This window comes from Pelodiscus sinensis, chromosome 14 (genome assembly GCF_049634645.1).
Source record: "Pelodiscus sinensis isolate JC-2024 chromosome 14, ASM4963464v1, whole genome shotgun sequence".
In the NCBI taxonomy this organism is placed as follows: domain Eukaryota; kingdom Metazoa; phylum Chordata; order Testudines; family Trionychidae; genus Pelodiscus; species Pelodiscus sinensis.
This window is the reverse complement of record NC_134724.1, coordinates 1,184,866-1,205,032: the sequence shown is the minus strand read 5'-3', so window position 1 is coordinate 1,205,032 and position 20,167 is coordinate 1,184,866. Positions and strand designations below refer to the sequence as shown.

General features: G+C 47.1%; 1 protein-coding gene across 3 annotated transcripts in view; it reads left to right on the top strand.

Annotated features, from left to right (window-relative positions):
- The first annotated feature begins 2,482 nt into the window (after positions 1-2,482).
- Positions 2,483-20,167, top strand: part of ADAMTS7 (ADAM metallopeptidase with thrombospondin type 1 motif 7) — a 155,131-nt gene continuing 137,446 nt past the window's right edge. Inside the window, exons 1-2 of one of the 3 annotated variants that reach the window (XM_075896803.1) lie at positions 2,483-2,548; positions 13,803-14,158. In XM_075896803.1, coding sequence (XP_075752918.1) covers positions 2,494-2,548; positions 13,803-14,158 — 411 coding nt within the window. In that variant the 5' untranslated portion in view covers positions 2,483-2,493. Of the gene's footprint in view, positions 2,549-7,037; positions 7,411-13,802; positions 14,159-20,167 lie in introns of those variants that run through there. The other 2 variants (XM_075896802.1, XM_075896804.1) reach the window with 2 other exon arrangements.

Genomic DNA, 20,167 nt, shown 5'->3' with positions numbered 1-20,167 from the left:
CCCTTAGCCACCCTCAGGGGCAGTGCGGGGCGGGTCTGCGTTCGTGTACTGCCCTTAGCCACCCTCAGGGGCAGTGCGGGGCGGGTCTGTGTTCGTGTACTGCCCTTAGCCACCCTCAGGGGCAGTGCAGGGCGGGTCTGTGTTCGCGTGTTGCCCTTAGCCACCCTCAGGGGCAGTGCGGGGCGGGTCTGCGTTCGTGTACTGCCCTTAGCCACCCTCAGGGGCAGTGCAGGGCGGGTCTGCGTTCGTGTACTGCCCTTAGCCACCCTCAGGGGCAGTGCAGGGCGGGTCTGCGTTCGTGTACTGCCCTTAGCCACCCTCAGGGGCAGTGCGGGGCGGGTCTGCGTTCGTGTACTGCCCTTAGCCACCCTCAGGGGCAGTGCGGGGCGGGTCTGTGTTCGTGTACTGCCCTTAGCCACCCTCAGGGGCAGTGCGGGGCGGGTCTGCGTTCGTGTACTGCCCTTAGCCACCCTCAGGGGCAGTGCGGGGCGGGTCTGCGTTCGTGTACTGCCCTTAGCCACCCTCAGGGGCAGTGCGGGGCGGGTCTGTGTTCGTGTACTGCCCTTAGCCACCCTCAGGGGCAGTGCGGGGCGGGTCTGTGTTCGTGTACTGCCCTTAGCCACCCTCAGGGGCAGTGCGGGGCGGGTCTGTGTTCGTGTACTGCCCTTAGCCACCCTCAGGGGCAGTGCGGGGCGGGTCTGTGTTCGTGTACTGCCCTTAGCCACCCTCAGGGGCAGTGCGGGGCGGGTCTGTGTTCGCGTGCTGCCCTTAGCCACCCTCAGGGGCAGTGCGGGGCGGGTCTGCGTTCGTGTACTGCCCTTAGCCACCCTCAGGGGCAGTGCAGGGCGGGTCTGTGTTCGCGTACTGCCCTTAGCCACCCTCAGGGGCAGTGCGGGGCGGGTCTGTGTTCGGGTGCTGCCCATAGCCACTCTCAGGGGCAGTGCGGGACGGGTCTGCGTTCACGTGCTGCCCTTAGGCACCCTCAGGGACAGTGCAGGGCGGGTCTGCGTTCACGTGCTGCCCTTAGCCACCCTCAGGGGCAGTGCAGGGCGGGTCTGTGTTCACGTGCTGCCCTTAGCCACCCTCAGGGGCAGTGCAGGGCGGGTCTGCGTTCGTGTACTGCCCTTAGCCACCCTCAGGGGCAGTGTGGGGTGGGTCTGTGTTCACTTGCTGCCCTTAGCCACCCTCAGGGACAGTGCGGGGCGGGTCTGTGTTCAGTTGCTGCCCTTAGCCACCCTCAGGGGCAGTGTGGGGTGGGTCTGCGTTTGTGTTCTGCCTTTAGCCACCCTTAGGGACAGCGTGTGCACTGGCAGGATCCCCAGGCAGCTCATACTATTGCTCTGGAGAACATCACCTGTTCCCTAGCGAAAGGAGAGAGAGAAGTTTACTTACCATCGATCCTGAGTCCTAGTGCAGAAGATTGGCCCAGGGGCTGACATCCCTTGTTTGGGGTCCCTCGTGTTCCTCCTCAAGGGCTTTACATTAGCCCAAAGTTTGTAACTCCATTTCCCCAAACGCTGTCATCGAATCCCTTCGATACACTGACCTTGGTTGCACCTAATCCTTTTGTGTCTCAACCTTCTGATCCGCACCACACTGGGGAGGGATACACAATGTGAGGTGGTTATTCCAGTTGTAACAAGAAGGAGGTAGAGATGGGTTGTACATCACTCTGAGACAGGGGTGACTTTTCCCTAATTCGCAGTTCTATTTCCCTTGTTGCCCATACTCCTGAGGTAACACCGGTTTTAGTGCAAGCCCACAGAACCAGTTTGCCAGTGATTGTCAGGCAGGGGTGCATGTGTCATTGGGGGTAGGCAGTGATCTTCCAACAGATATATCAACTCAGGCTGATATTTGCTTCCTTTTACAGCAGGCTACATAAAAAGCACTAGCAAGGTCAGTCCAAATGAAAATTTCATACGACTCGTTTATATTGCTGCATATATTATACCTTGAAATACCTCTACACTATTTATCTGGCAATCCATGTATTATTATGTGGTAAAAAGGAGAAAGTCAGCATGCTTTCAGTAACAGGGTGGTGGTGGCACTTTGTATTTTGATGTCTGATTTTTAAGCAAGTTGTTTTTAAGTGAGGTGATGCTTGCGATAGGCAAGGCAAATCTGACTCCTGAAAGGGGGACAGTTGTTTGGGAAGGCTGAGAGCCATTGAGTGACACTGCTGATTTCAAAGGAGTCACGCCATATTCACGCTGCTGGCTGAAAACAAATCTGAATCACATAAACTGCATTTTCTTTCTGTGATGTCTCTTCTCACCTCTGCTGGGTAGAGCTCCGGACACAGGCAAGGGGATTAGTGGTGGGGGCAGCTTTGATGTGCATGTGCCACTGAGAAGGGGAGGTAGGGAAAACATGACAGAGCTCTATTGTACGTTTCACTTGCATAAGTGTCTGTGAAATTTAGGGATGCCTCAGCTGCCTGCTACTAGTTCTCAGATGTTTCTAATCTTTCATCTAGATACAACGGACATGATCTTTTCTATGCAGAATCAAATGCAAAGTTATACCCTGCCTCCCTTTGAGGGTGAGTATTACAGCAAAGGGCAATGCTTGCAAAAATCACAAGCCTTCCAATTCATCTTTGGAAAAACACTGAAAATGTTAACTTGGGCTATGAATGAGCCAGTTACTGCAAGAGGTGGCACATCTGTGCGCACTGAGGTGGCTTTCCACCTGCACAGGATACTCAGCAGCTAGCAGGATTAGCTCTGCAGTTATCAGACATTAGTGTATTATTTTAAACTCAGTGAGGTTTTCGAACATAATTTTACTCTTTATGGTTTGCAGAGAGAATAACAATGATCCCCATAATGACTAGCCCAGTGGTTTTCAAACTACAGGTCATGGGGTGGTAGAAGTCAGGCCGTAGGTCTCATTGCTGCAGGGGGATCAGGTGAACAGTGGGGGTGCTAAGGTAGTTCCCTGCTGCCCTGGCATGGCAGACTGCGCTGTGCCCCAGAAGCAGCCTGCAGCAGGCTCGGCTCCTGGGGTGGGGAGACAGCACACAGGGCTTCGTGAACTGCCCCTGCCCTGAACACTAGCTCTGTACTCCCATTGGCTGGGAACCTGCTGCTGGCTGCTTCTGGGGTGCAGCATGGGCTGCAGTGCCAGGATAGGCAGGAAGTTGCCTTAAGCCCCCCACCCCCGCACTGATGACCGGGAGCCACTCAAAGTAAGCCCCTCCTGCCCCAGCCCTGACCCCCTCCCCCAAAGCCACAGCCCCTTCTGCATCCCAAATCTCTCATCCTCAGCCCCACCCTAGAGCCCACACTCTAGTCAAATTGTGTTGGGTCGCGGCATCAACAATTTTCTTCAACTGGCTCATGATTTTAAAAGTTTGAAAACCGCTGGACTGGATGGTGAGTTGAGACTTCTCCTTACTGTTTAACTGGCTCCTCAGGTTTCTCCAGCCCTCCTTCCCTCCTCCGTTGGTTTATGTCTTCCACCTATTGCTTTTTGCCAAAATGTAGCCGGTCATCTCAGTGGGGAGACTGCACATTTGTACAGTGCTTAGCGCAGTGGCCTGACCAGACCTCTTCAGCCCAATGCAAGAAGCAATAGGGTGGTGTATTAAAACTGTGCTCAGACTACCAGCTCTCACTTTACATGTAAGGGTTTTCCTAGTCCGGCTTGCAGCCCAAGGGGCTCTGAGGAAGCTGTGCAATCAGAGTGAAAGCAGTTTGCTTGGTCTCTCTGGTTTTGGTGGTTGTGTGTGAGGCTCTAGCATTCCAAGCAATCAAGCAGCATTACATTGCAACCTTCTCGGAGGAATATTTTCTAACCTGTGGGTGTCTGCCATGAACATAGCCACTAATGCTAATCCTCCATTCCTTGTTTGGTCGTTAGGAGATCACATCAGGGAATGGTGGATCAGGCCTAAAATATGTAAATATACTTACCTACCTTTCATCTTCGACAAAATACCTTAAGACCATAAGAACGGCCATAGTGGGTCAGACCAAAGGTCCATCCAATCCAGTATCCTGTCTGCTGACAGTGTCCCATGCCAGGTGCCCCAGAGAGAATGAATACATAGATAATTATCAAGTGAGTCCTCCCCTGTTGCCCATACTCAGCTTCTGGCAATTTTTATAATGCATAATGCAAAGACTAGCTCAATTTTGCATAGCAAGACCAATAGTTCAGGCAATGAATCGCTTTATTAAAAATGTCTCTGGGCCCAACAGAACAAAAACCGAACATGCTGCTTTCAGGAGAATATTGCATTTTTAAAAAGCACAAATAAGCTTCCACCATGTATAATTTTGAAACCAAACACTTATTTTTGCCACACATTACATCTCTTCCCATTTCTCCCTAAGCGGAGATTGCCTGGTGGCACATGTCAGCAATGAAGGAGAGATGGAGTCAGCAAAATTAAATAAAATAGCTCTGGGACATGAAAAATGTCTTTAATATATTTAACAAATGAAGAGCTATAATTTTCTGCATTCCAAGTGCTGTGCTGAATCACTGAGTTAAATAAAAAATACGTAGCAAGGCAGAGCTTAGGATCTGGAGTATCAGGAGCCTTATTGTACATAGTCTTTGTTCAGTGGGTGTTATGGAGCACAGCCATCAAAAGCATCCCCTATTAACCAAGCCTGGCACTGCTTCACTTTCCTTCCCCAGACTGGGTCTCCTCAGTTCTCCACACATTGATCTATGCCGAAGGTGTCGCTCTGCTCACCTATCCAGACATGAACAAACAACCCCTTTTGTGGTAGCAAGAGTCCAACTAACAAGTGTCAGGAAAAAAAAGACTCTTCTGTTCTCCAAGGGCTTCTCTTCAGCCCACCCTCTGAGTTCTCTTCCCAGCCACTTTCTGGGCTACCTTTAAGGCTCCCCGGAGTACTGGTTCCATGCACCCTGCCTTGCTCTGGCATGGAATGAGCACTCAGCTGACTTTTGCAGACCCTAGCTCAGGGACTTTCATAGGAGCCTTTGACTGCCCTTGATTCAACCCCCCACTCCCGACCTGAGGTTTTTCCACCCTTCCATAAGGCCTAGGCATCCATTAATGTGTCACTGAGCTGACCCTCCTCAATCCCACACCCTCTGGCTGGAAAGCAGTTAATTCATTATGGTTCAGGTGCGGCTGGCCCCAGTTTCCCTTAAAGGGTCTAGTGTCCATGGGACAATGGTATACAAGAGTACATAGCCCAATCTGTCTCATATACACCATGCAATTATTATCTGGGTCGGGGAGAAAAAACATACTCTAGCAAATGGACAGACCTTGACAAGTGCTAAGTCTCACTGGGGACACCGTGTTATTGCATTCTCCTGCCCAAGCTTTTGAAATCAAAGATCTCCTGAGGCTGAAACAGTGAAGGCATGTCAATTTCACAGCCAACCATGCACAAAGCAGTGATGTGGACTACCTTTGGCTGCCATGACCCAATATATCAGGTACCCATTTGGCAGCTGAAGGTGGTCTCAGATCAACAACCATCAGGACTGTAGTTGAACACCTTCAGCACTCACCACTGCACCTGACTGTCCATTACACTGCATATATTTATTGCACTATTATTTGAGGATGTGGGATATACACTAACTGAATGAAGATTCATGGACATTCCAGCACCTGGGCAGCCTGCTGTAGGACAAAGGAGTAAAGAAGGGTGGTTTTGTGGTTAAAGATCAGGTCTAAGAATCAGGAGACCAATATCCTATTCCCATCTCTGCTGTAGAACCTGAGACCCTCTCTGTGCCTCAGTTCCCCACTTGTAAAATAGGTATAATATGTTTTCTCTAACTCCTGTTAAATTCCTTAACCCGTGCAAAGAAGGTGACCAGACAGCCAGTGTGAAAAATTGGATGGCAGAAGAATAATAGATGCTTCTATAAAGCAAAGCCCTAGACATTGGAACTGCCCCTATAAAATTGGGACATCTGGTCACCCTATATGCACAGCATTTTGGGAGCCGCAGCTGGAAGGCTCTCTAGGCAGCAGAACACATTACCTGCTCTTTGGGAATTAAGGGGAACAGCAGGTGAGAGCGAGCGAATGTGGAGAGACTCTAGGCGTTCCCATGACAGGCCAATGGGATGTGCGTCGGAATAGGGGGGGCTGCTTTCGCTATTCTGGGTTGCTGCAATGGGCTCTCCAGTTTATCACCAATAGCAACATGGCCTATTGTGCCCAGATGTGTTAAGAAGTCTGTCATGAGCTGCAATGATTAAAGCAGGGGTGGGCAATAATTTTTGCAAGGGGAGCTCTGCCCCAGAAAGGGCGGGGCCTCACGCAGAAGGGGTCCCTCTAGGTGCCCTGCCCCCTGGCTGGAGGAGGAGACTCCATGCACTTCCCTGCCCCAACAAAAGACAGGACTATGTAGCACTTTGAAGACTAACAAGGTGGTTTATTAGGTGATGAGCTTTCGTGGGCCAGACCCACTTCCTCAGATCAATTTGTGGAAGAAAATTGACACGACCCTATATACCAAAGTGATACAATCAAAACAATGAACACATGAAACTGACAAATCAAATTTTAGAACGGAGTGGGGATGAGGGGGGCAGGTTAGTGTCTGTGAGGTAATGACATTAGGGGTGATAATAGGGGAAGTTTCTGTGAGGTAATGAGGGCGGGGGCATGGCAGGGCGGCTGCGGGCTGGATCAAATGGCTTGGCAGCCAGCTCTTGCGAGCCCCTGGCTTAAAGGGACAGTCTGGGGAAGTTTCACTCCAGCCCTTTCTTTCCTGGGTGGGCAGGGGAAATGGTTTCCCATTGCCCGTGAGATCTCTGGAGCTGGTGCCGGTCCCTTGGCCCTGTGCAGCACCGCGCAGAGGCTTGGCGTGAGTACCACGCAGTTCCTAGGACTAGCGGAGTTACCGCCCATCAGTCCTGCCTGCCTGGTCCCTCCCACACCAGGGAGGGAGTCAACCCTGGGGTGGGCCCTTGGAGGCCCAGTGCGGGCTCCGCCAAGCCCTGTGGACAGCTCCCTCCCTGGCGGAGGAGCGCGCAGCGGCACCGGGTGGGGCGGGCGCGGCAGGGGCGCGCCGGTGGGTGTCGCGCAAAGCCGCCAGGAGGCTCCCGCGCACCAGGCAGCGGCCGGGGAAGGAGCCGCGGCGGCGGGCGGCGTGTGACTCACTCGCGGCGCGCTCCTGCCCCGCAGCCGGGTCGCTCCCAGCGCAGCCGCGGGGCTCGGAGCCGGCAGCCGGGCAGGGAGCGAGCTGCGCGCCGCGGAGCCCGGGCCGAGCCCGCCTGGGGCGCCCGCCCGGCCACGCCTGTTGCCGGGGCGGGCGGAGTGGAGGCGGCCGGCGGGATGCCCCGCGCCCCGGAGCAGTGAGCCCCGCTCGGCCAGCATGCCCCTGCCGGCCCCCCTGCCGCTGCTCGCCGGGGTCCTGGCGCTGGCGGGCTGCGCGGAGCCGCCGGGGAAAGGTCGGTAGCCGCGCCGGGCGCTTTGTCTGCGGGGAGCGGCGAGTGGGACGGCGGTGCCCGCCAGGCTGGTGGCAGCGCCCGCGGAGGAGCGCGGAGCCCGCAAGCGGCTGGCCCGGGGCTCCCCAGGCGGGCGGGGAGCGGGCAGGTGGGAGCTGACAGCTGGGTGCCCGCCGGGCTTCCCCGGAGGGCTAATTCTGCCCGGGCCATTCAGTGCACGAGCTAACTGCCGGGCTTTGGGCTTGCTGCTGTGGGACACGGACCCCCGTGTGAGGCAGAGAAACCAGGAGCAGAGTCCCAGCTGGAGCAAGCGCCCCACATGCCCTTGGCAAAGCCCCAGCTGCAGCGCTGATGCAGGGCGCTGGGAAGAAGGGGCCGCTTTTGACCCGGAGAGGAAGGGATATTTGGCTCAAAGCTCCCCTTTCTCCACCGTGAGAAGCGCTGTCATGCAAGCCCAGCCAAACACTGGCTGGAAGGAAGCTTGCAGCCGGGTACCTTTCATTCTTAGAAGCCTGGAATAAGTAGCCAGAGGGGCCTGCCCAGGCTTTCTAGTCCAGTCCCCTGCACTGGAGACAGAACTAAGTATTGCTTGGCCCAGACTAACTCTGAGCTAGAGAGTCTCCCAAGCTCCAGAACCATCCAGAGTCAGGATCCCCCATCACTGAGATGAGGGAGGAGTAGAAACAGAGGAGAAAGTAGGACAGATGTCAAAGAACTGCAGAGGTTGGGGAGATCCCTTGATACAGGGTGCCTTTTGTCCTTCCCCTGACTGGGTCACACAAGTGGAACTAAAAGTCTTAACTAGTCACATTTATCAGGAGGAACAACTGTTTACCTAAATAAACCATGTCTCAAAATTATTTCCACCGCAGTGTGATTTCCATGTGATTTCAGCACACTTTTCACTTTGCCCTTTGGTGTGACCGGCATTTTATCTGCAATATATATAGGGGCTACGTCTAGACTGGCATGATTTTCCAGAAATGCTTTTAACAGAAAAGTTTTCCGTTAAAAGCGTTTTCGGAAAAGAGCGTCTAGATTGGCACAGACGCTTTTCCGCAAAAGCACTTTTTGCGGAAAAGCGTCCCTGGCCAATCTAGATGCACTTTTGCACAAAAAAGCTCCCATCGCCATTTTCGCGATTGGGGCTTTTTTGTGGAAAACAAATCTCAGCTGTCTACACTGGCCCTTTTGCGCAAAAGGGACTTTTGCCCGAATGGGAGCAGCATAGTATTTCCGCAAAAAGCACCGATTTCTTACAGTAGGAAGTCAGTGCTTTTGCGGAAATTCAAGCGGCCAGCGTAGACAGCTGGCAAGTTTTTCCGGAAAAGCGGCTGATTTTCCGGAAAAACTGGCCAGTCTAGACACAGCCAGCCTGAGAAGGACTGTTTGGGGCTTGCCATATCGACAAACCAAAGTATCCATATGACTTTGAGAATGGTGTGCTGAATTGTGTGTCCTGTTCCCTTCTAATGGGGTGTAGGAGTCTCTTCTGGGATTGCTCATTTCTAACTGTTGGTGACATGATTTCCCTTTATAAAAGCTGTGCTGACTCTTCTCCAACATAGTGTGTTAATTAGGGATGTTTAAAACAGTGTACTGGTATAAAGCCTAACTTTATACTGCCAAACCCAGAGGGAAACCTGCCTGGGAATGGGGCTGCCAGCTCTTGCTCACCCATCTCCTGGTGTGGAGTCTCTGCAGCTGCAAAGCTTCCTCCCGGGGAGCAGAGCCAGGTAGGCAGCTCTTGCTTATCGGTTAAACTGTTAATCATTTATACTCAAACATCCCTAGTCTTAATCCATGAGCCAGATCACTCTGTTCTTTACTGTAGTTTCAACCAATTTACCTGGCACTAATGGGAAAAAACAGGATCACCCCTGACGCCTTCTTTAACAAATCAGCATTACATTAGCTACCCTTCGCTCTTCTGGTACAAAGGCTGGTCTAAGCAATAAGCTACATTTGGATTTCCAGAATTCCTAACTCTGAAAATGTAAGTTTCTCCAGAACTCTTGGGTGACTACCAACTGGTCTTAGTGACTTACCACTGTTTAATGTCTCAGTTTGCTCCAATACCTCCTCTACTGACTGTTCAGTCTGGGCCAGTTCTCAGATTTGTCACCTAAAAAGAATGGCTTGAGTGAGAGAATCTCCTTCACATCCTTGCAGTAAAGCCTGCCGCAAAGCATTCACGGAGCTTCTCCTCGGTGGCCTTATCTTCACTGAGTGCTCCATTAACTCCTTGGTCACCTTGTGGTCCCACAGATTGTTTGGCAGGCTTCCTGCTTCTGATGTACGTACAGTTTTTTTTTACTAAAACAATGAGGAGTCTGTGGCACCTTAGAGACTAACAGCTTTATAAGGGCATAAGCTTTTGTATGTAGAACCCACTTCATCAAATGAATTGAAGTGGAAATTGCAGAAAAAAATTACTGTTAGTTAGTGTGTCTTTTGCTAAATGCTCTTCAAATTCTTTTTGGCCTAACTAATTATATTTTTACCCTTGACTTGCCAGAATTTATGCTCCTTTCTATTTTCCTCACTAGAATTAAACTTCCAATTTTTAAAGGATGTATTTTTGTCTGTAGCCACCTCTTTCGTTTTGCTGCTTAGCCACAGTGGCATTTTTCCAGTCCTCTTACTGCTTGTTTGATTGATTGATTGATTGATTGATTGTATACATTTAACGTGAGCCTTTGTTATGGTGTATTTAAATAGCTTCCATGCAGCTTTGAGCCAGCATAGCCTTCTCTAGAGACTAACTAGAGAATGGGTGCAATGCCTTGCAAAGTCTCAGGGAAGAGTAAGAGGGCATAGGGACCAATGTCATTTGGGAATAAACATTGCTAATGAAAAAAAAGGTTAAAGTTGGAAATACTGCATCAGTGGAGGTGGTGTTATATTGTGTGATACCACACTAGATAAAAAACCAGAGATGGGTTCAAACTGCAAATTTTGGCAGACACCTGGAAGTCTGTGGTTAATCCTAGCACTTAAAGGCTATGTCTAGACTGCAAGCTTCTTGCGCAAGAAGCTTTTATCGGAAGAGATCTTCTGTAAAAACTTCTTGTGCAAGTGCGCATCCACATTGCAAAAGTGCATAAAAAAGCAATGCGCTTTTGTGAAAGAGAGCGTCCAAACTGCATGGATGATCTGAGGAAGTGGGTCTGGCCCACGAAAGCTCATCACCTAATAAACCATCTTGTTAGTCTTTAAAGTGCTACATAGTCCTGTTTTTTGTTTCTCTTGAAAGTAAGCTCTGATTGCTATGCACAGAATGGCCACCAAGCCACCTGTGCTTTTTCCTTTCTGCGCAAAAAAACCCCTCTTCCCTGTTCTCTCACACCTTTTTACAGAAGAGCTCTTTAGCAAAAAGGCATTCTTCTTAGTAGAATGAGGAATACCTATACCAGGGGAAAAAAGCCCTCTGTTCTTTTGAATTTTTTTGCACAAAAACATGCTTGAGATGTGGATACTTCATGAGTTTTTTTTTTTTTCTTCATAAAAATGGCTGTTTTTCTGAAGGGAAAAAAAACACCTCTGTAGTGTAGACATAGCCAAAGATTGGTAAGCCTAGCTTCAATACCTGGCCAAGGGCACCAAAAATGATTCAGGAAGAAGACTGGGACTGTTCATCTTAGAGAAGAAATAAGGGGGTTATGACAGAAGTCTATATAATCATGAATGGTGTGGAAAAAGTGAATGGATAAGAACCAGGTGTCATCCAATTAAATTAAGAGGCTTTAAAAAACAGAAGGAAGTACTTCTTCACACAATGGACCGTCACCTGAGGAACACATTGCTAGGGGATGTTGTGACAGCCAAAAGTATAACTGGACTAAAAAAAAAGAATTAGAGGAGTACATGGAGGACAGGTCCATCACTGGCTGTTAGCCAGTATAGTCAGGGACCTGTCCCTATGTTCTGGTTGTCCCTAAATCTCCAACAGCCTGAAGCTGGAACTGGATGATAGTAAATGATGAATCAATCAATAAGTGCCCTATTCTGTTCCTTCTCTCTGAATTTAAAGTATCTGGGAGACAGGATACTGGACTAGGTAGACCATTGGTGTAACTCAGTATGGTCATTCTTCTGAGTGTTCAGAACTGGATGTTTGGTTTAGTCCATTATTTAAAAAAAAAGCCATTTGCAAATTTGAGATCTGTTTCAGGGTTTCTGTTTTGAACATTTCTCTTACTCATTCTCCTCATCATAAGTAGTGTCACTAGAGCTGGTTTCCTAAATTCTCTCTGACATCATGGCTGCGTCTAAACTGACATGATTTTCCGCAAATGCTTTTAATAGAAAAGTTTTTCCGTTAAAAGCATTTGTGGAAAAGAGCGTCTAGATTGGCACGGATGCTTTTGTGCAAAAGCATTTTTTGCAGAAAAGTGTCCGTGCCAATCTAGACGCGGTTTTTTGCAATCGGGGCTTTTTTGTGCAAAACGGTTCTCAGTTGTCTACACTGGCCCTCTTGCGCAAAAGCATTTGCGCAAAAGGGCTTTTTCCCCGAACGGGGGAGTCATTGTATTTGTGGAAGAACACTGACAATCTTACATTAGATTGTCAGTGTTCTTGCGCAAAGTCAAAGCAGCCAGTGTAGACAGCTGGCAAGTTTTTCCGCAAAAGCACTTGCTTTTGCGGAAAAACTTGCCAGTCTAGACGCAGCCCATATGTTTCACTAACATTATACTGGAAGACAAAGCATGTATATTAATGTTCATGCTCAACGTCTATCTCCAAAGTGGGTTGCATTTTTCTGAATTTTTGTCCAAAACCTTTAAATAAAAACGTTATTTTCTCTGGAAAAAACAACCTTAGAATTTGTTTATGAACATTTTTATTACTTTTGGGTGGCAGTTTTCAAACTGCTGTAACTAAAATAATCCAATTATCCTCTATCTATTGAGGATTAAATATTTACATTTGAGCTACTATTGCTTACCACAGGTTTTAGAGAGGTAGCTGGGTTAGTCTGTTTCAACATAAACAACAAGAAGTTCAGTGGCACTTTAAAGACTAACAAATTTATTACGGAATTAGAGCATAACATTTTGTTAGCTACAACTCACTTCCTCAGATCCTGAAGAGAAAAAGAAAGAAACAAAGACAAAAATTGCTTATGAAGGTCCATTAGAAATGGTGGAGAATGTGGGCATTATTAGATACTGGCTGTTTGGACAATAACACCCTGTTCTAACAACATTTCAATGGTAGATTTTAGTCCTTCATCTCCCTCCTGAGGATAATTTTATTGACGCTGTGGAGGGGGGTCAGGCCCTTGTACTAAATCTCAGCATAAATTTTCCCACATTCCAATTTATTTTTAGCACACATCCCAGGAAATGTATCCACCCATGAGTCCTCCTTCTGTTTCCCTCCTTTGGGGCCTTTACAGCCTATGTATAGCGTTAATTGAGGGGGTATATATTTCTTCTTGCTCATAACAGAAAATTTGAAAATCTATTCAATTTAAACAATTACTCATCCAGAAAACTATTTTCTTGCATCAAAGAAAAGCTGTCTGCCCTTCACCACTAGTAATCCAATGAAACTTTGATATTTTGCGGGGGATTGTTTCCTCTGGAACTTTTTGTAAGAAAGCATGTGTTAACTCAGGTGTCCTGACATCAGTCCATTTGAATAATTATATCTGTTCATGTAATTTAGCTGGACTACATTTTCCTTCTCAGATAATCTTTATTTCTTGTTCAGAATTGCTGTGCACTATTTCTTTGCTCTTTTGAACAGTTGACATTTATAATTCCATATGGGGTTCCAGTTCAGATGTGGGGAAAATGACCCCTTCTTCCTGGGAACTGGTAGAACCGATAAACCATGGGTGGGGAACCTTTTTTGGGATGTAAGCTGCTGATCCACTGAAAAATCAGTCAGGGTCTTCACAAAAGTGAAAAACAAATTTTAAAAAACCCACATTCCCCTCACACACCAAAGCCTAGGGGGGCCAGCTTAGTAGATTTTGTGCCCCCCCCCCCGGTGGGCCCAAAAATGAGGCGTTTAGTGTGTGGGAGGGGGCTGCTGGGAAGAGAGCTTGGGGTGTGAGGGCTGGGTTGCAGAGAGGGTGCAGGAGTGGGTTGGTGGGTCTGGGAGGGAGGTAAGGTACAGGAGTGGGCTGGGCAGGAGGTAGTATATAGTAGTGGAGTTAGGGTGCGGGGTCTGGATGGGAGGGAGGCCGGCTGGAGCACCAGCTCCCCAATGCTGGGGGAGACCCCATGCCTCGGGGGCCGGATTCAGGCAAGCTGGGAACTGGATCTGGCCTCTGGGTCATAGGTTCCCCACCTCTGCAATAATCATAATGTGCACTAGGATCATTTGAGAGGAAAGATTATCATCATCTTTATATCTGAGCATTGCAAATGTTTTCTTCACAGAGGCAGTTCTCAAGCAATATCCTGGCTATGACGTTGTTCATCCAATCCGAATTGATGAGAGGGGATCTTTTCTGTCCTACGATCTGGCTCCTCATGCAATTCACAAAAGGGACCTTTCCTCCAGGAACAATTTGCTCGCCTTTTATGAGCTGCATTACAAAGGACAGCACCTAAAATTCAATTTAAGCATCAATAACCATCTCCTTGCTCCTGGGTTTGTTAGTGAGAGGCGATATGGAGGAATCACCAATGCCAAAATCCAGCCTTACAGTCACAACTCTTGTCACATGACTGGAGAGGTCCAGAACTGGGCACTGAAAGGTGGTTTAGCAGCTCTTAGCACGTGTGATGGGCTGGTAAGTGCTTCCATTGAATACAGAAAAATGACGCTTTAATCACAGGGATATCAAAATACTATACACCGGGGTAAAACCCTAGCTCCATTGAAGACAATGGCAAAACTCTCATTGACCTCAATAAGGTAAGGGCTTCACTAGGGATGTGATAGTGTAAATGTGTAAACGGTTAACCATTGAGCCTGGGCTCATCGGTTAACCTTCATGGTTACATGCAGCAGCCCACCTCCCATCGTGTTGCTGCCGCTGTATCAGAGGCAGCAGTGTGGGGTGGGGGAAGGCAGGAGACAGTACACATGGGGAGCTGGTTTTTAAGTAGGTTTCCCGTGAGCAGTGGCTCTGGGGAGCTGCCTGCGTCTCCACCCCTGGCGCTGCTCTCTGGCTCCCCAGCCACCCCCTCCATGTGTAAACACATAACCACTGACAATTTCAACAGCTACACATGTACCAAAATAAACACATTTTAACACACCTAGGCTTCACCCTGCAGATTTGATGCTGCATCCACTGAAATTAATGTCAAAGCTCCAACTGACTCCAGAGAAACATATTCTCAAATGGTTGGTTTACCTGTTTGGGACTGTGCTTTCTTGTCTTTCTCTCTGGGCTGCTGTAGAAAATAGATTTCAGGTGTGAACCACTGAAAACTGTCATATCTCTCTCCTGTGCTATAGTACATATGTGGGATCATAAAGGACTCCATAAAAACAGGGAGTGCAGAAAACTTAAAGATATTTATGGTAAAATAAATCTGGATGATGAAACTCATCATGGTTTCTGGACATCAGTGTCAAAGTCACACTCAGCTATTACTCACTGAAATCAGGGAAAACATGGTTTTCATGGAAGCACCTAAATTTAGGTCTGAAATGAAAAGATCTTTCCATAAAAGATACAATAAATCCAGTCTGTTAGAGTAGAGGCAAACCTGCCTGCCTTACTGAGGATTACACAAGTCAAAGGGTAATATTTTCAAAAATGCCTACGTGACTTAAGCATCAAAATCCTATTTAAAAAATGACGAAGAAACTTAGGAGATGGCATGCAGATCTCATTGAATGCCTAAGTTGCTTTTGAAAATAGGATTTAGAGTCTTACACCACTTAGGCATTTTTGAAAATATTGTGCTTTATCTTGATCAATATTATTAACCTCAGACATTTCTGTTTCTATGCTGCTATCTTGGGGCAACAAATATTCCGATTGTCTTACAGGAGGCAATGGAATGTAGGAGGAATTTATCTTCTAATGCCTGGTCCACAGATAGAATAAAGGAACTGACTATTGCTACATACGGAGAAATTCTTTTTATCTCAAGTGATAGAGGCCTGAGATTTTGGAGATAGTGATCTGAGGTTTTGCTGTGTGTGTGAGCACACACATATATGTGTGAGATTCATCTAGTAATTTTGTTAGTTGTCCTGCAGCATATTTTAATCTTAATATATTTTTAAAATATGCAACTGTGCATTGAATTAGTTTGCTGGAATGTGATGTTTTTTGAGAATCAATAATCTGGATTTTGGTCACAGATTTTGGGGTTTTTAACTTGACATTTTGGACTTTGCCACCGAAATTCTGTAACAATTGTTGATGTTGTAGGTCAGATAATCAGCTGGTACAAGTCAATGTACAGGTTGAACCTCTCTAATCTGGCGCACTCTGGTCTGGCAACATCTGTGATCAGGCTTGATTTTCATTAGCTGGATGCCCAATTATCCTGGGTGTCCAAGTTTCCCGCAGTCCCATAAAGTTTGTTACAGCCCCCAGTCCTGGCACTCAGTGTTCTGTGCTGTTATTTGGCTCTAATTTACCCCTTCAGTGTCTTCTAGGAACCCAGCAAGTAGTGGAAGTGTTTGCAATGCTGCTAGACAATATCAGCCTCCCATGGTCCAGCAAATTATCTGATTCAGCACCAGTTAGGTGCCAGACTAAAGAGGTTCAACCTGTAGCTTCACTGAATCTGGCCCCAAAAGCTATGTTGTAGATTACTAAGCAGTGCATAGCAGATACAGCACCGCACATAGCACCTGTTCATCTGCTGGAGAAGGTAGTAAGAGTAAGATCTATTTATAAGCATTATGCTGAGTGTTGTTATATGGAATTTAAGAATAAAATCTGAGAGATGCTTAAGGTTCCAGCTAATTACTGCAGAGATCAGGAAAGGTTTGATCACTGTGTACAGAGGGTCCATCACAGAGAGAACACTGTAAGATACTGAGCTCATCCTGAGAGGTTCAGAGGACCTTTTGTTCCTACTGAAGAGAACAGGAGCTATCAGTGCTCAGCACCATTCATTACATTGAGTCTTCAAAGCATGTCTCATTACATAGCAGGATCAAGCCCTTGAGTTTGAACTTTTCCCTTAAGTTCTACAGCTCGCGAGAAGAATTTCTGGATTTCAAAGTAAGCCTGGCCAGTAAAGAGAATGGGATGGAGACGCAGTTTAGTGGCCGGGCCATAACAATTGAGATCCAAGAAGTTCTGGTGCCATCTCTAATACTCGCTTCCTCTCCGGCCTCAGCTGGCTTCAAAGCTGATGAAGTTGGGAGCTGGACAAATGCTGGAGCGGGGGAGGAGGGAGTATTTCTGAGCTTTCATTCAGAGATAAGAGGTGAATTCCTTTAGGAGCTGAATTCCTCTCAGTCACATCTTTGCAAGGGTCTGTAAGAGCGAAATATTGACTGCCGGATAGTTCATGGAAATAGGAAGTGTCATGAATACTCATGTGACTGTATTGGCACATAGATATACAGGCACGCTGGAAGCATTCACATGACCATCTTGAAAGCACTGTATAGGTGAGGGGACTTATCCAATCAGGAAGCGAAAGCAACACCATGTGACCTAGATGACCAGCCCCAGAGCAGGAGTAAGGCATAAATATCTGCTCAAAGCAGATGAGCGAGGGAGGGTAAAAGAGGCAGCGGCCTTGGGCCTGGCAATTTAAGAGTGACCAGAGCCCCACGCCCTTGAAATCAATGCAGGAGCTGTAGCTGAGGGCTGAAAGGGGGAGGCTAGCTTCTGCCCCAGCCCTTTCACCTGAGGCCCCACCTCTTCTAGGGGGCCTGGAGCTGAGCCTCCCCCATCTTGTCCAGGGCCTGGCGAAGTCTGTTGCCAGACTTAAAACCAATAATTATAAAGAGGCCATAGGCTGAAATATGCTCACATGAGCCATTTATCAAATAATATTAAAATAAAAAACAGATTAGTGAAAACTAAAGTCTATTTGCAAATAATCCCAAAAGAGAAGGGACTAATACCAGCCAGTGCATTGTTTGCTCTCAATAACTCTGCCGGCTCCGTTCCTATCACAGGAGTGTTGAGAAGACGAAATGCTCATTTGCAATGCATATTGAAGAAAAGTGCAATGCAAACAGTAAGGATGATTGTTATTTATTTAAAAGCAGATTTACTGAAATAGTGATTGACGGGAAAAATCGCTAGACAAAAAGAGGTAAGAACAATTTCACAAGATGTGTAGTTTAGCAGGGCTGACAAGTGATCAGGTGTCATATTATCAATCTATTTAGAATAAAAAAAGAACAGACAGTTAATTGTCTCAAATTAGGGAGCATTCTAACTTGACTTTATATATTTAAGCTTAACCTGTTTTTGTTTTTTCCAGCAGTCTGATGTTAAAACACCCAGTGGTATACTAAGAGGATACGTCTAAACTGGCATGATTTTCTGCAATGCTTTTAACGGAAAAGCTTTTCCGTTAAAAGCATTTGCGGAAAAGAGCGTCTAGATTGGCACAGATGCTTTTGCACAAAAGCATCTGTGGCCAATCTAGACGCGCTTTTGTGCAAAAAAGCCCCGATCACCATTTTCGCGATCGGGGCTTTTTTGCGCAAAACAATACCACATTGTCTACACTGGCCCTCTTGCGCAAAAGCTTTTGCGCAAGAGGGATTTTGCCCAAACGGGAGCAGCATAGCATTTCCGCAAGAACACTGACAATCTTACATGAGATTGTCAGTGTTCTTGCGGAAATTCAAGCGGCCAGTGTAGACAGCTGGCAAGTTTTTCTGCAAAAGCAGCTGCTTTTGCATGAAAACTTGCTAGTCTAGACGCAGCCAGAATGTATAAGGCATAGATGATAATTGTTGAAAGTAATGCAGTAGGAGCTGTTGCTTCATTATAAATAATTAATAACATATAATTTGGAACTGAGCTAAGAATTACACTCAGCATGTAAATAAGACAATACTGTTCTGTGGAAGCTTAAAACTAGTGGGGTAGGACACAGTGGCTTATTTTTACATATGATGATAATACTTGACATGCTAAACTTAATGTTGCTTCCATCCATATTGCCATATACAAGTGACCTGACTTGAAATTTCTGTCTGTGACAAGATCAAGTATAATTAGCATGCCTCAAGGCTAAATACCTTGGTTATCTTTTTGATCAACATCTGGTCTAGCACATTATGCTGTGTAAGCTGTAGTAATTACATGGTTAGAGTCTTTCCCCGCCTTTCGAGCTTTGTGGGTTTTAGGATCACATTTTATCTTTAACAGATTTTGTTTGCTTTTTTAAAAGACCATCCCACCTGATCCTTTCTGTCCAGAAAATTAAAAATAAATCATCTTTATTCCTTTGCTTGTTAAGGGCTTTATTCTGCTCTCTCTTACACTGGTGTAGATCAAAAGTAATTCCACTGATATTGATGAAATTACACTGGCAGAAAACAAGTGTAAGTGAGAATAGAATCCTTCCTGGGTAATATACAGGAAAATTATTGGGATAAAATAAGGAATTATCACATGCAATATGCAAAAGCATTAATATAACTGTAAATATTGATGGGAAACAAACAGAGCCACTAGAAGCAAATCTCATTATTTGCTGCTAATTCTTAATTTAAAATATTTTATCTGGACAAAATCTCCTTTTGATGAAACATGGGCCTTTTGAGGGATATTCCAGGCAATTGTTAGACAGAGACCATGATGCGGGTTCACCTCCTATGACGGAGCTGATGGAAGAAACCATATGAAGAAACCATTGAAAGCTCCATAAGGAATCAAGGTGTGTGAGGGACCGTGCCTCCAAGGAGCTCCCATCTCAGCATCTTGGGAACAATGTAACCTGAAAAATTAATGGCTTCATCAGATTGCCCATGCTCAATGCTAACCATATGGGCCTTCATGCCTTAATCTTAGGTGCAGACGGTTGCGGGCTGCACTCAGTGCTGGTGGAGGCCCCATGCAGGTCAGGGGAATCTTTCCAGGCCCAACGTCCTCTTCTGCTGCTCGCTGCACACCTTACTGATGCCTCTCTCTCTCTGTGTATGTGGCCCCTCTCTTGTTCCAGGAACTGCAGCTTCTTCCTCAGTGGCAGGTAAGAGAACCTTAGCCCACCTTCTGCTCTGGGTTCAGCTGAGAGGCCCTTTCTTCAGCAGCTAAGGTCTGTTCCCTCCTGGACCTTACTGCCCTTCCCTGAGCTTCTTTCCCACCTTCTGGATCTTGCAGCCCCTCTGGGTTTGCCAGCCTATAGCTCCCTCCTCCTACGGAGGAACTATAAGCTACCCCCTGCAGCTCCTCTCTGCCATCAGCTCCCTGGCTTTATAAAAGCTCAGCTTGTTCTTGCACAGGTGAGTTTTCCCTAATTAGGGTCTTCCACTTAGCCTTAATTCTCCCAGCTTGCCACTTACTAGGTTTATTGGTCCATCTGGACTTCATCACATGCAATACGCAAAAGGGTTTGTGGCCTATTTGGGGATGGTTTCCAGTCAGGGACTGTAAGGATCCCTGAGTTTGAGCAATTTACCCTGAGCAGATGTCCTCAGCGGTGCCCAGACCCAGCCCAGTCCATCATAACCTCCTCTTTCGGAAGACCCCTTCCGCCTTGTGGAGGGAGGAAGACAGGGCTTCCGAAAGAGTGCATTTGCTCTTCTTTATTAAAAAAAAAAAAAAAAAAAGACAGAAGATCAGACGTGTTCCCTGAATGCAGCGGAGTTTTTCTGGGATATCCCGGAAAAAAACCCATAGTGTAGACAT